The 16,982-nt window shown below is 34.1% G+C and overlaps 1 protein-coding gene across 1 annotated transcript; it reads left to right on the top strand.

Annotated features, from left to right (window-relative positions):
* Positions 1-13,954: 13,954 nt before the first annotated feature.
* Positions 13,955-16,765, top strand: LOC123562793 (acetylcholine receptor subunit delta-like). The gene has a single exon (XM_045355385.2). The coding sequence runs from the start codon at positions 14,141-14,143 to the stop codon at positions 15,461-15,463; it is 1,323 nt and encodes a 440-aa protein (XP_045211320.2). The 5' UTR covers positions 13,955-14,140; the 3' UTR covers positions 15,464-16,765.
* Positions 16,766-16,982: the final 217 nt, after the last annotated feature.

Genomic DNA, 16,982 nt, shown 5'->3' with positions numbered 1-16,982 from the left:
CCGGAAGCTACTGTACATAAAGCGACAAGAAAGAATTTAGCGACAAGAAGCGTCACGAAGCGCAAAGAAGTTTTTTTTTTCTTTTTTTTTTTTTTTTGCCACTTCTACAGTGCTTTAGGGTATAGCGGATTTTAGGGTATAGAGGATAGATTGATAAATTTTATATTTAGACTTGAATTATTGTATAAATTTTCGGTTATTAATAAAACCCGGCCCAGCTCGGCCCGGCCCGAACCACGGAAATACCCGATTCCGATTGGGTTATTAATAAAACCCGGCCCGGCCCGGCCGAAACCACGGAAATAGCCGATTCCGATTGTACGGAAACCACCGGAAACTTACGGACGGAAGGCTAATATAATTACGAATGGTGATACCGTCATCTTAATCAAGGCAAATTTATGTGTATTTTATTTCATTATTACAGAAGTAGAAGCAAAGTATTTAATATTGATGATACGTATGTTTGATGAAGTACTGCACTTGACATAAGCAAAGACCTAAAATAACAAGATATTGGAATCAATCTCAATCAAAGAAGTAATACGTTCGGCAGTCGATGTGTCATTTTGTGTACCGGACTGACACGAGATAGCAGTTTGCAGGATACTTTCAACAGAACTGTACAGCCTAGTTAAATGTACGTCGTTATTTCACACCTAACGATGTGACACTAGGTTGTGTAGTAAGGCGAAGGGGTCTATACCGTGCACTGGAAGTATTTATAAAATTCGGTTGCCCGACCAAGATAGCGTTTTAGCATATTAAGTTTTAATTTAATGAAAATATCTTGTCTTAGGGAACATATGAATATAAACACTCTTATATTAAGGTTGTCAAAGATTAAATTAAAATTAACTAGAGATGTAAGTTTATGAAATTATTATTATACTCCTTTTGCCTATCTCAGTTGCGCAACCAAAATAGATCGAAAATAGATGAACTTCGAAGCTATGCGCTGTTTTCATACTTGCCATTTGTTTCAGGTTGTTGAAGTATTCAAATTTGAATATAAAACTATAAATTATACCAAAAGCTAAAAAAAAATAGTCCATTTTTTACATTTTTTTCATATTAAAGGGAGGCAATTACAAAATCTCAAAGACCATAAAACATTTAGGGTCATGTAAAAAATTTAGGATAGGTCGGGATACCGATTACGAACGAAGAATGCAGCGTTGAATAGGTATAGTCTTGAGGTTACATATCGCTGTATTTATGGGCATACTTCAACAAAATCAGCAGCAGTAACATTCGAAAAACGGCGATAACTACGGAACATATAATGAGAGCACTCATTTTCTTAATAGTTAGTAGTTAGTTAATTTCCAATCTGATGGTGATAGTTTCAGTTTAATATTTGATGAAAAATTGTTTTTAAAATGTTGCATGTAGAACAAATCATTCAAAATAGGCCGGGTTCACACATGTATGAACACAAGATAAAGTTTAATCCTATGTACAAATAAGCGCATCGTCTTTTAATCAGTATGAAAGTATGATCGATCTCTCATAGGGAGACATGAAAATGTAATATCACATGCGCAGTAAAACAAAATAGCGTTGTTGCGAATGTGATATGAAATTATTGTTTTTATCATTAAATCTATATTTATAGTCCTTTCCATTGTTCTAGATGTAGTCACATGTTCAACGATAAAAAGCCGTATTTTCTCGAAGGCGGAGCCAAACACATTGACCTCCAGCTGTGACGTCCACACGTTATTACGTTAAAACAATGCGACGCCACGAAAGATGCAATATGGCTGCAGACATTTGTATCTAATGTTTATACTTATGAGTAGGCTGGATTTAATAATAAAACAATTGTCGCCTTTTATATGTGGTCGATACGTGGATTTATCGACCTGTTAAAGCGATATCAAGTCGATAAATTCGCCCGAGGTTGATATTGTTTTTATCAGGCCGATAAATCCACATATGAGCCATGCCATGAGAAAACCAACATTGTCTATTGCGATTAGAGCAACCGTTAGCAAACAGCATGAATCCTGACCAGACTGCGCGGATGTTGGTTTTCTCATGGCACGGCTCATATCGACCTCACCAAAAGGCAATTATTGTATAGTATCACAGGCGCAGAAATTGAAAAAAAAAAAACGATTTTGCGCACGAGATACAAAAACGCTTGTAAATACGATATATTATTCAAGTTAAACTAATGGGAAAGTTGCATTGGACATTGTGTGGGGTATAATAATTTAACATCTGAATTGCACACATTTGTAATCCATGCTTTAAAATGTTCATTTTAAAAACAAAAAAGTTAACATTGTGTGAATAGTTGTATAAGCATAGGCTGAAATAGTTCGTAGTCCGACCAGACCGATTTTTTTTAAATTCTGTGTTAAAAAGATATGCCAGTATTATTTCAAATATAAAAGAAAGAGATATAAAAAATTAAATAATCTAAAAACAAAAATAACGTTAGCAGTAAATTGTTAAAACACGAAAGTTCATTGCTATCACTACCCTCCCATTTATCCATATTAGATATTTACCGTTTTTTTATTGTTTTGTTTTAAACAGGATGAGCGGGCATGTTTCGGGGTGTGTGTTTGGGGGGGGGGGGGGGTCCGGATTCGAAACTTTGCGACCGATCTTTCATATTTTATACTCCAGTTCATTCATTTCTACAACTTACTGTAACTCCGGGTATCATCTCCATACATATCACCCGGTTTTGTTTAAAGCTAAATCATATGATTTATCATTTGAGCAACATTTTATGATATTTTTTTCAGTTTTCTTGTATTTCAGGAACAAAGACCTATTACATAGAGTTATACCTCTTCTGGAAATGTTTACTTTGATACTTTTTATGAAATTTTGTAATTGCCTCCCTTTAATATGAAAAAATGCAACTGAGATAGGCAAAAGGAGTATAATAATAATTTCATAAACTTACATCTCTAGTTAATTTTTGCAAAATGTGTACTTATCAATGCAAATCTTTGACAACCTTAATATAAGAGTGTTTATATTCATATGTTCCCTAAGGCAAGATATTTTTATTAAATTAATACTTAATATGCTAAAACGCTATCTTGGTCGGGCAACCGAATTTTATAAATACTTCCAGTGCACGGTATAGACCCCTTCGCCGTACTACACAACCTAGTGTCACATCGTTAGGTGTGAAATAACGACGTACCATTAACTAGCCTGTCCAATTCTGTTGAAAGTATCCTGCAAACTGCTATCTCGTGTCTGTCCGGTACACAAAATGCGTATCATCAATATTAAATACTTTGCTTCTACTTCTGTAATAATGAAATAAAATACACATAAATTTGCCTTGATTAAGATGACGGTATCACCATTCGTAATTATATTAGCCTTCCGTCCGTAAGTTTCCGGTGGTTTCCGTACAATCGGAATCGGCTATTTCCGTGGTTTAGGCCGGGCCGGGCCGGGCCGGGTTTTATTAATAACCGCGCCTTCCGATTGTACGGAAACCACCGGAAACTTACGGACGGAAGGCTAATGTAATTACGAATGATATCGTGTCGGTATCAACATACATATTTAGAATTTAGAGAAAACACTGAACTTTATTATGCCCGCGAGGAATTTCTTTGATGAATGGGATAAGACTGCGTATTCTTTCTGGTTGCAAAACCGTCTTAATATAATTTGTAAACGTATACACAGGAAGCCGTTATAGATAGCGTTGTTTTCTATTGCAAGGACGAGCCTTCTAATTAGTTCCCGAAATTTTGTATCGTTATCATAATATACTTTTTTTATAACCAAGTTTTGTCCAAAAAGTTGTTATATTTCGAAGAAAGGAATTCCTCGCGGGCCTCATAAAGTTCCGTGTTTTCTTAGTTGTTTTTTTTTTCTGTAGTTTTACTTCTACAATGTCGGCAAGAAATGACGGACACCGAAATAAGGCTTGGTCTATTAATCCATATTTTGCTTACTTTATAAACACACACACGCACGCACAAAAGTTTTTGTTTCACATGTGCATGCCCAAGGTCTAACTAATTCTTTGTGTCCGGTAACATGCCTAAAAAATAGGTAGTAAATAGGCAGGGTTTTTTTTATACTTTTTTATTCAATGAGACTTTCCAGAAATTATTTTTGTGTCAAAAAAATGAATACGAATAATTTCTAATATCACTGACAATATTTAAAGCATAAAATGAGCAGTTTTTAAAACTTTTTATTGAAACGTTTAAAAAAAAATCTCAAATACCATAAAAACATTTAGGGTCTTGTAAAAAATTTAAGATAGGTCGGGATACCGATTACGCACGAAGAATGCAGCGTTGAGTATTGAAAAGTTTTACACGCGGTACCCCATATTTTTAAAATATTCCTGTATAAATATATAGAAACAAATACTGAGATAGGTTTGTTCATGCAGTATTCTGAGTATCTCTGGAACAAAACCGAATTGAACTTAGTCGACTGAATTGACGTACGATGAAAATCACTCATTGAATATATTGTGGTACATTGCAGTAGTTTGTGGCATAGTCTTTGCACTTTCGATAATCGATTTCATATTCGGCAGGTTGCTATGATGTTTTAACATCTTTTTTAGTTTTTTTTTTTTTTCAAGTTTGCAAGTAATCTCTGAATAAACTGACTAACTTAAGTTATATTTAAATTAGTTCAAAACTATATAGAGTAGAATCGAGATACAAATCTTACCTTTTTTCATTTTTGCATAGATGTCTCGTAATCCGGAGGTCGCGGGGTCGAATCCTGTCATAGTATTTTGACCGCGACTCCAACAGTCCCTTATTCATCGAGTGTATTTCACATTAGTTGGTGAACCAAAACTCGACGCAAAAAAGAAATCTTTTAAATGGAAACAAATTTACCATTTAACTGCACTCAATATATAAAACGAATCACACTGTTTCGTGAAAAAAGACCAAGCAAAAACTTGTTATGGTTCGTTCGGATATTTACCAATGCTCTGCACTTTCAGATTATGCATTTGGATACTTCAAGATTAAACTTCAATGGTTAGACATATCTTGCAAAACTTTGTAATTTATTTAGGTTGATTTGATATATTATTGTATACAGCATGCCCTTTCAGTCAGTTTGCTAGTGCTCGGCACTTTGGATACATAATAACAGAAGAATCGTTTGAGCCCGCTAATCATAATTTACAAATAAGTCTGGAAAAAGCAAAATAAAACTGCCTTTTTGTTTCCATTACGTGTGTCAGAGATTCACCTGGAGGGGATTACTTTTATTTACACTGTCCCGTGTCTTTGGAACATGGTGGGGGGTAAGAGTGAGGTTGGGTGCGCACCATAAACCGGTTTAAGCTCCCCAGTGGTGTTTTTGCCACTGACCGTTCCAAGGCGGTGCCCCACTGTGTTCCTTTGTTTGTTCGTTTTGTCCTAATGTGTTGGCTTTGTGTGTGTGCGTGTGCGTGTGTGTGTGTGTGTGTGTGTGTGTGTGTGGTGCACGCGTCTGCGTGCTGTGGGTTTCGTTTTGGGGAGGCTGCGTTTTTGGTACGTGGCATTCCCTGTTTGATAATTGTCTTTGTTTTTTGAATGTATGTTGTTTCTTCAAATCTCACAAATTTCTTCATTAAGACTTTTTTTTGTAAATTTATCAATACCACAGTGTACTGCAGACGATTTACTCTAACATTGCTTACTTTACTATAGTCACGTGACCAAACCGGAAGTGAACTGTACTTGGATCTATATTGAGCAGCTTTAATGCTGTCGCATTCTGAGTCCCTACGTTTTGTTGGTTTTTCATCGGTAGAACCAAACCTATTGTAATTACGCAAATTAAACTGTTGCTTTTTTTTTTATATACAGAGTAATTGTATGATATGATAGTATGCAGTTTTTTACGGAGGATCTGAGTGTAATTCTCCAGCTAAAATGGTTTGTTAAACTGTCCATGTGTGGCCAAATCCATATACATGTAGCATCTCAGAAAAGTTTTAACCTTACATATTGTTTTCAATTTTACGGTAAAGAAGGTGTAATGAGTGGGATTTTCCAAAAACAAGTTGCAACCTTCATAACTTGTTTAAATAATACTAAAAGTTGATCTTACCAGATATTACATTGTATTGAAAAGGTAAAATTCGTACTTCTTACGCAAATGGCGTCGAAAAATCACATTTTAGCTCAACCCTAAATATATAATTATAGTTGTGACGTTTCTGTTTTTACGGAGATTAATTTAGTTTTGGGGGCGTCCATTATATTCAAAAAGTAATTATGTTTCGTTTGATATAACAGGCCCATTGAAACCTATATATTTTCAAACGGAATGACTAAGTAGTGTGTTCTTTTTTTTTATAAATACAATTATGATAAAAATTTATTGAATTATAATATGAGCGAAAAATACACAGGGGTCTCCTTCGTTTTCGCTGTATTGTCTTAATTTTCTCCTACCCTATTTTCACGCGCAGCTATTGCACACTCAATTTTTACATACAAATGCTTGTATCTAAGGGAAAAATAAGTTAATCACCAAAAAAAGTTAACAACAGCATAAATTTCATTTTAAGTATATTCTTATTTTGTTAGCCATTTTCGATTTCTTTCCGATCTTTATTGTTACACGTGTATACCTGAATACATGTTACATACAAAAGCGGCGTAATGAAAAACATAATATAGTACTTCTTATCAAAACATTTTACTGATCGTTCTCCATTCAGTATGTATCTTTTATTTTCTGAAAATGTTCCTGAAATGTTTTTGAATGAAATAAAATTATCAAATGACTACCAGGTTCATTTTCACGCTGCGGTGCTAGGAAAATTTTGACTGTGCATATCAAAGTCTCGGCCAACTTAAAAGTCAGAATTAGCCGGGAAGAATTATTTCCTGTTTTGGCCTTTTGGGATTTTAAGCCCATTTTCGTCAACATTTTATTGTACATTTACATTTTAAATACTAAACTCTTTCTGTACAGTAACTTACAACTGTCGCATTGAAAAATATTAGTCACGGATAAAGTGACCATACCGGACGCCAAACCTATCATCGCTCGATTGACTGTCAAACGCTCAAACCCTTGTGACATAGACAAGAGATTATTGTCTACGAGTCAGTTGTATTATATAAATATTGCATTCCTGAGAAGGTGATATGAAAAAGTTCACCACGAGATATATGAATATCGACCGAGGCGCCAGCCGAGGTCTATATTGTTATTTCGAGGGATCACCCTCTCAGGAATACATATATAGTTTATTTTATTATACAGAAAAAAATAATGAAATGATTTATTTAACATTAAAAAGTTACTACTTACCAAATAATGAAGACAGAATTAAGGAGGCTTTACTAGTAAGCACTTAGAAATTGTCGCAACTTTGCTGTATAAAAAGGCTTTTTGATAGGTATAGTCTTGATCGCTGTATTTATGGGCATACTTCGATCAACATAATCAGCAGCAGTAACATTCGAAAAACGGCGATAACTACGAAACATAATAATGAGAGCACTCATTTTCTTAGTAGTTAGTAGTTAGTTAATTTCCATTCTGATGGTGATAGTTTCAATTTAATATTTGATGAAAAATTGTTTTCAAAATTTTGCATGTATAACAAATCCAATTATTCAAAAGCAGAAAAGAGAAATAGGCCGGGTTCACACATGTATGAACACAAGATAAAGTAATTTAATCCTAAGTATAAATAAGCGCATCGTCTTTTAATCAGTACGAAAGTATCGATCTCTCATAGGGAGACATGAAAATGTAATATCACATGCGCAGAAAAACAAAATAGTGTTGTTGCGCATGTGATATGAAATTACTGTTTTTATCATTAAATCTATATTTATAGTCCTTTCCATTGTTCTAGATGTAGTCACATGTTCAACGATAAAAACTCGTATTTTCTAGAAGGCGGGGCCAAAAACACGTATTGACTTCCAGCTGTGACGTCAACACGTTATTACGTTAAAACAATGCGACGTCGTATACAATTAACCACGAAAGATGACCTAAGGCTGCAGACATTTGTATCTAATGTTTATACTTATGAATAGGCTGGATTTAATAATAAAACAATTGTCGCCTTTTATGTGTGGTCGATAGATTTATTGACCTGATAAAGCGATATCAAGTCCATAATTTCGCCCGAGGTTGATATTGCTTTTATCAGGCCGATAAATCCACATATCGACCTCACCAAAAGGCAATTATTGTATATCACATGCGCAGAAATTGAAAATAACGATTTTGCGCACGCGATATAAAAACGCGTGGAAATATGATATATTATTCAAGTTAAACTAATGGGAAAATTTCATTGGATATTGTGTGAGGTATAATAATTTAACATCTGAATTGTACACATTTGTAATCCATGCTTTAAAATGTTCATTTTAAAAACAATAAAGTTAACATTGTGTGAATAGTTGTATAAGCCGAGGCTGAAATAGTTCGTAGTCCGACCAGACTGTTTTTTTTTAATTATGTGTTAAAAAGATATGCTAGTATCATTTCAAATATAAAAGAAAGAGAAATCAAATATGATTAAAATCTAAAAAAAAGGAAATTGTTTAAACACGAAAGTTCATTGCTATCACTGCTCCCCATTTATCAATATTAGATATATACCGTTTTTTTTATTGTTTTGTTTTAAACAGACTGAGCGCGCATGTTTCGGGGAGTCCGGGTTCGAAACTTTGCGAAAAAATTTGGAAACGGCACCGATCTTTCATATTTTATATTCCAGTTCATTCATTTCTACAACTTATCGTAACTCCGTGTGTCATCTCCATACATATCACCCGGTTTTGTTTAAAGCTAAATCATATGATTTATCATTTGAGCAACATTTTATGAATTTTTTTTTCAGTTTTCTTGTATTTCAGGAACAAAAGACCTATTACATAGAGTTATACCCCTTCTGGAAATGTTTACTTTGATACCTTTTATGAAATTTTGTAATTGTCTCCGTTTAATATGAAAAAAATGTAAAAAGTGGACTATTCTTTTAGCTTTTGCTATAATTTGTAGTTTCATATTCAAATTTGAATACTTCAACAACCTAAAACAAATGGCAAGTATGAAAACAGCGCATAGCTTCGAAGTTCATCTATTTTCGATCTATCTTGGATGCGCAACCGAGACAGGCAAAGGGAGTATAATAATAATTTCATAAACTTATATTTCTAGTTAATTTTGGCAAATTGTGTACTTATCAATGCCAATCTTTGACAACCTTAATATTAGAGTGTTTATATTCATATGTTCCCTAAGGCAAGATATATTTATTAAATTAATACTTATGCTAAAACGTTATCTTGGTTGGGCAACCAAATTTTATAAATACTTCCATTGCACGGTATAGGCTCCTTCGCCGTAGTACACAACCTAGTGTCACATCGTTAGGTGTGAAATAACGACGTACCATTAACTAGCCTGTCAAGTTCTGTTGAAAGTATCCTGCAAACTGCTATCTCATGTCTGTACGGTACACAAAATGACACATCCACTGCCGAACGTATTACTTCTTTGATAATATCTTGTTATTTTAGGTCTTTGCTTATGTCAAGTGCAGTACTTCATCAAACATACGTTTCATCAATATTAAATACTTTACTTGTACTTTTGTAATAATGAAATGAAATACACATAAATTTGCCTTGATTAAGATGACGGTATAACCATTCGTAATTATATTAGCCTTCCGTCCGTAAGTTTCCGGTGGTTTCCGTACAATCGGAATCGGGTATTTCCGTGGTTTAGGCCGGGCCGGGCCGGGCCGGGTTTTATTAATAATTAAATTTTCATATCATTCTTTTACTGACATGCAGACAGACATTCTGACATACATTTTAAATGTTTGCTTGTTGTGTTATTTTTCATATGTCATCAAATGTAAAACAAAGCTATCCCCTATAGACTAAATCAGTGTATATGTAAAAAACGTCAGTGAATGAAAAGTATTTGATAGAAATTTAAAAAGCTGAATGTTTTTGAAAAGAGAATACATTATTTTTCTGATTTATATTAAAGAAGTCTTGGAAAGTTTCTTAAGATGTGGATTTTAAACTAATAATGTAAAAAATGACCAAATTTAAGCTATCCCGTACACCCTAAATCAGCTCATATGTAAACAATGGCGTGGAGAGAAAAAACACATAAATTTCTATGAAAAGCTGAATGTTTTAAGAAGAACAGGTGTTTTCTGTCTGATATACTGAAAAAAAACTATTATTGTCATTTCTTTGAATTGGAATGCAGGAAAAATTAGTTAGCTATCCGCTATACCCTAAAGCACTGTATAGCGGTGGTTGTAATACCAAAGAACGTCCTACACATAATCTTTAATGTTATGAAGGATTGTAGTAATAGAAGAAGTAGAAGAAGAAGAACGACTTTTAAGACATTAACTGTGACTAAAAACATATCTTTTTTTACTTTTGTTAACATACACTTGTTATATAGTCGGTTAAAAAAGCTCTTCAGAGCTTATGTTATTTGTAAATGTCTTGCCGACTCAAAATAAATCTTATCTTATCTTATCTTATCTTATCTTATCTGGTGCGCCTGTGCAGTTTTAATGTCTGGTATCTTTAGTGTATGGATTCTGTAACCATAGTAATCCTGACCTTACCTTAAATTTTAGTCAGTATATTATACATATTATACACTAAATGCATAGAGACATGCAAAAAATGTGCGTATTTTTGCCGTGAGCTCCGATAATAATGATTTTGAATTGTGACGTGCACAGAACGACTGCACCAGATATGTAATGAGAAACATCGTAAGACATTATATCATTTTAAAAATATGCTTTTATCATTAATTGACTTAATATATGGAAGTGGCCAGGGGTCCGGTTAATATATTCTAAAACAGAATAGGATCATTCATGCACGGTAGTTTTTTTTAAGTTGCTTTCTGACTTGCATTACGGTTGTCCTGAACGTCAGGAAGGCTTATCTTTATTATCAACCGCCGAAGGCGGAGGGATATAGTTTTGGCATTGTCTGTCCACCTGTCCGTCCGTCCGTCTTTTCGCCCGTCCGTCCATAGCCATATCTAGGAAGTGGTTTGGAATATTGGAATAAAACTTCATATAATGTTCATCACTATAGGGAAATGCGACCCATCAAGTTTCAGTCAGATTGCCCGAGTAACACCAGAGTTCTAGCCCTTTGTAGTTTGGTGTGTTCACTATTTAGGATACTATAAATATGGCAATTTCTGCTTCATAACTTGTGACATATTTGATTTATATGTTATATACACGACATTTTTGTTGTATGATTGTTATACCGAGATGTCTATTAGAAGTCTAAAAACTACTATACATTGTAAATTATTACTTAAAATACTAAATCTAGTATGGTAGTTAACGATACTGTACAGTGGAGGCAGAAATTTTAATATTATGCGGTTCTGTATCCGTTTTGTATATTTTAATTCCTGTAAAAGAAGATAAAGATAATTACTTATTGTCTCCGGAGGTAGATGACATGCAAAAAGGGTTCTTGACGTCACTCTGCCGTTGTTAGTTCTATTTTCGTGGCCAGGCCTACCTATATTTGTAAAAAGCAATAACGTATTTCCCATTTCCATTCAAAGAATAGTTTATGATGAGGCCCATTAAATGTTGTTTTTATGTTATGATCATTATACTATTTTGCAGATCTGAAAACGTTCAAAATAAAAGAAAAATGTGAATTTGAAGAATGTCAGCTACATCTGTAAAATTGTCTTTTTTTCCAGATTTTCGTAGTTTTTATTAAAGTTTTACAAAAGTTATATTTTTTTCTTTATAAATGAGAAAAGGGTATTTTGTAGTTGTGGATCATACAGTAGTAAATATCAAAGGAACTGATTCTCTATAAATATAATTTGCAGAATATATTTAGAGGAGCTAAGGGAAAGATATAGATTTAGAAATAGTAACCTCAGTCATTAAGATCACTTAGATCAGATATTTTAATATTGTTTCAGGTTAAAGTTTTATAGCAATCAACGCTCTAACGAAATCCTTTTGGATCATAAAATGTAACCAAGCAAAATACAGAAATGGAGACTGTCCTTCGTAATAGAGAAAGAGTTTTCACAAGAACATAAAAGTCAATGTCGCAGGGGTTAGATATGATAAAAATGACGTTTACTGTTTCGGTGCAAGAAAACCAATTTGATTGTATTTTCTTAATCACCACCAGACTTGCCAGAAACTCCAGTTTCCTTCATATATGTACTGACCGTTCCAATTAAGACGGTACACATATTTTCAACTTGCTTAATATATGTTATTTACATTGTCTTGAATGTTGATGGCGTTCTCTATTTAATACTCATACTAGTTTTCAACAACTCTCTTTTATTACCGCATCCCCATTTGTATACCATTCATAAAATCAAGATGTAATTGTTGATGGATTTTTGAAGCAACCCGTCTGCTTTTTCATTCCACAACAGTTTCTATTTGGCCCTGGCTTACTTTGCGATGTCCCTACGGGCTCGGGCACCAACCAATTCTTCAGGATTCTGTAGAGGTTATAACACGAAAAAACATGCGTTATCCCTACATAAAAAAGACATTTTCCACTGAACACGTCTTCTCTGGTATATCAAAAAGTAAACAAATGTAGCCATTTTTAACTTACATTACACTTGCGGCCGTTTCTAAATTTTTAAAATCCATTTTCTCGAATATGGTTCAATGTGTTCGTTTGAAACTATACATAATGGTGTTTGACTACATCAGATGTACAGAAATTATAAAATCTTTCAACCGTGAAGACCGTGGTATGCGCACATTGCAACACTTTGCACGAGGAAAAATATTGATTTTTATTTTCATTTAGTAATTCTAGAACTCTATTCACCCGAAAAAAAAATCAACAACATAATTTAGCTATTAAAATTGTAATGTTTAGGATGAATATCCAAGAGCGCGGTTGTACAGTCGGCATGTTGCAAGCCGGATATTCACTCGGATTTTACAGTGATATTTTTTATTTGTTAAGTTTTATACCTACACGTTTATCAATTGGGATTAAATTACGAGGAGTAAGTCTAATGTGTTAAATTATTTATATTCAAAACTTGAAACAAATAATCAAATTACATGGCATTATATAGGTGTCAAATGGCCCGTCTAGAAGTATATACAGCATAGATATATACTCTTGTATATATGATTAAAACAGACATTTCTATTGATGTATCTCATATGATTCTGATTAATTATAATAAAGTTACGAGGCTAGCATCACAATTTCAGAACATCTGTCGGGGCCTCAGTGGTCGAGTGTTTAAGGTCGCTGACTTAAAATATATTGCCCTCACCGATGTGGGTTCAAACCTCACTTAATTGGGGTGTAGAATTTTTCATGTGAGGAAGCCATCCAGCTGACTTACGTATGGGTGTGGTTCTACCCAAGTACCCGGCCATAAATGAAAAAATGCCCGGAGGGGCACCTGGGTCCTCCTCCACTGTGGAAAGCTGGAAAGGCACCATATGACATAAAACTGTGTCGATGTGACTTTAAACCAAATAAAAAATCAGACCACCTCGCGTATGTCAAGTATATTTTTGTCTCCTATCTTCCTTTATAAACCTTGTATATCCCAGAAAAAAAACGAATTCCTTTTATTCCATATTTATGTAAGTTGCTGGAGTTTGATATTTTTCTATTTTCAAACTTCCGTTTCACGGTCATTATTTTTATGAATCATACTGCCTTGTTCTGCTGTATGGAACTCAACATTTGACTCAATGGCGTGTTTTGTCTGCTGATATAGTTTCTCGGTTATTGGGAATGTTTTAGTATGGAACGTTAAATGTCAGTCAATTAGTCCCTAATTGCTTTGCACCATAAAATACTATAATATGTAACCTTCATTTATTTCCGTTTTATTTTTTCGAATATTACCGTATCTGGGGAATTTGAGTAACTGAGAGCGAATGTTATTTATCCAGCTTTTGTGAGGAGTTCTTGCATTTGTTATAAATACCATGCGAAATTACCAATGAAAATATCAAGAAGTGGATAGCTGTGAAGCATAGGAAGAGCTCGTAACCTAAAAGACATTTTTAAAATTAATTTCGGTGTTTTACAGTTTCAATGGTTGCTTTATAAATTAGCTTTTGATAGTGCAAAAAAGATATGACTTTTACAGGAGTATGGATTACAAAATTGTATGGACAACTCTATATATAAAAACACTGTTAGCGAGTTACACGTGTCTTGCAATCAGCGGTGGACATGAGATATGGAAACATTTGTTTCTTAACAACAGCTTCAACAATGAAGTTAGACCAGTAAAACTGTGGAGAACACCAACACTTGTTAATGTCAGTATGGCTGTCATAGCCGTAATTGATTTTGACGAAGTAAAACAAACAATTGTTCTAACTTCGAAATTGACACTTCATTGGAAGGATGAATATCTAATGTGGGATCCGCAAAATTTTGAAAACATTACTCACATTCATGTATCACAGTCAAAGGTATGGAAACCATATATATTTCTTGAAAATTCCGTCGCAAAACATTATGATATGGGATCCCCTTCCGTACAAGTTATTATTAATAGCGATGGCACCGTAGAATGGTATCCAGTGGAAGTTTTCAAATACACTTGTACAGCTGACGTTCGTAAATTTCCATTTGACACACAGAAATGTTCGATGATTTTTGAAACACCTGGGTATTCAAATGAACTTCAAATACGTTCGGTAGACGATCATATTGATTTCCATGGTAAAGGGGTATTTTCAGGTTGGTCGGTCGTTGGTACAGAAATGGTTACAAATATGGAGGAAGGTGAAGTTCACATCATATGCACCCTCACTTTGCGCAGGAACCCCACATATTTTATCCTGAATGTGTTCCTACCTATTGTTATTCTCTCGCTTATGAACAACTGCGTGTTTATCCTACCTGTTCAGTCTGGAGAAAAGGCTAGTTTTGTGATCACGGTGTTCCTTTCACTTGCCGTCTTCTTGACAATTGTAAGCAGCAAACTACCAGAAAACTCTGATAAAATCTCAATTCTCAATGTGTATGTCTTCCTGTGTACACTTCTGAGCGTGATTATCGCGATATTGACAATAATCCAGATCAGAATTTACCACCGTGACACAGAGAGGTCTATTTCACCGTTTCTGGTAAAACTTGTGGCAATGTGTACTTCAACGCAAAACTCCTCTGGTGATAAACAGGAAACGCCGATTAATTGGCATGTCGAGAACGAATTTAACGCTGAACTTATGCAAATAAACAACGCTAAAATACCGGAAAACTCAAATCCCATCAACACGACAAATAATGCAAACGTTTCGTGGCCAGACGTTGTAAGGGCATTTGACAACATTTTTCTGGTCATGTTTTCCATGATTAATTTGATCGTTACTGTCACCGTCCTTAAAATGACCCTCAGCAGCGAGGATCTGGTTGAACAGGACGGATCACACGAATCCCATGGATCACATGCATCACACTGAAAGTTGATGCAAATGACCACGACGATTATGATGATGATGATAACAATGTAATGATGATGATGAGGAAGATAATATTAAAATTGCTTATATGCACTTTACCTTTGAAGGCATCACATAAAGTTAGATACTTATATCGTTTCGATATATTGATGTTAAGATTTTAATTTAGGAAAAACTTCACTTCATTTTTACAACAGGAATAATTAGGGTCTGCAATTGTGTTTGATACATAAAAAAATGAGTGAATACGATTGATATTAACAAAAAGATACATAACACATATACTTTGTATTGCTAGGTGTAAATTTTTGCAATATACATTACATTTGTTACAGTTCTTCCTATATTGCCATATTCTAAACAAATGTTCAGTCATAATTGATAACTTTTCCTTGGTTAGGAGGCATTTCCTTTAACATTTCTCTTTTTTATCTTTATGTACTTTTTTAGAAGAGTGTGAGCAGCGGTTTAGACAGACGATTTTGATTTTAGAAATGGTACTTTCCTCATTTGAAAAGGGGATTGAATTAATATAAAATCAAGTCATATGATTTGCTGGAGCATGTGGTTATACTGAAGACTTTATTGAACGTTATCAATATGATACTAATACACTCTTTCAGCTTGACGACCATAATCATTAACTGCAATACTATTATTATTGTAATTCAGATTTGTTTTTGAAATTAAAAAGTAATTTAAAGACAGTTCATTTTGGGCGCTACGTTTTTCTTTTCAGTTGCTACTGACAAAACAGCTGGAAGGCTGCATGAAGACCAATGAAACTAATCTGTTACTTACTCGTGTTCTTGCCTATTTCGTCGGGTTTTGAAGTATTTCTCGTGATGCTTTCGGCAAAGGCATTGCATATATGTTTTCTTATGTTTACGTTTTATATATCCTACATGACCATTTCTGTGTTTATATATCATGCATTCTGTAACCATTGAGTGTTTTAGACTTTCAGCTGACAGACATATTGTTTATCTTTCCTACAATGTAACTCTGGCGGGTGTTAATGTATATGTTTTACAAATTGTCGCTGATCATATAGCATCTTTATCATTGCTTTAAGAGTGAAGTTTTGTGTGCACCACAAACCGATTCAAACTCTTTTTATTATTTATTACTATTATTATACCACATTTATACAGCACTCTTTTCATGCACATGTACAAGTTCAAAAGTGCTTTACAGAATAAATGGCAAACAATACAAACAATTACACATTCAACACAAACAAAAAATGCATTTAAACATTAACAAAATTCATGAATGTAAAACATAGAGATAAAACAAGACAAGTTATGTTATCATAGGATGAAATACTGATCTACGCCGTGATATGAAAAGAAAATTGAATTGGTCAGTTCACGCCATATCCGCTCAAGCTTGCGTTTAAGTGTTTAGCCTCATGAAGTTCGTCTGTAAACCACGGACAGCTAGGTGGAAGAATGATAGTTTTTGTGCGTAGGGGAGCATGTTTATTTACCATTTGAATATGCACTTTCTAGGTGAT

Source organism: Mercenaria mercenaria, chromosome 2, assembly GCF_021730395.1.
Source record: "Mercenaria mercenaria strain notata chromosome 2, MADL_Memer_1, whole genome shotgun sequence".
Classification (NCBI taxonomy): domain Eukaryota; kingdom Metazoa; phylum Mollusca; class Bivalvia; order Venerida; family Veneridae; genus Mercenaria; species Mercenaria mercenaria.
Note: the sequence above shows the minus strand (reverse complement) of the source record. Positions and strands in the feature narration are given on the sequence as shown.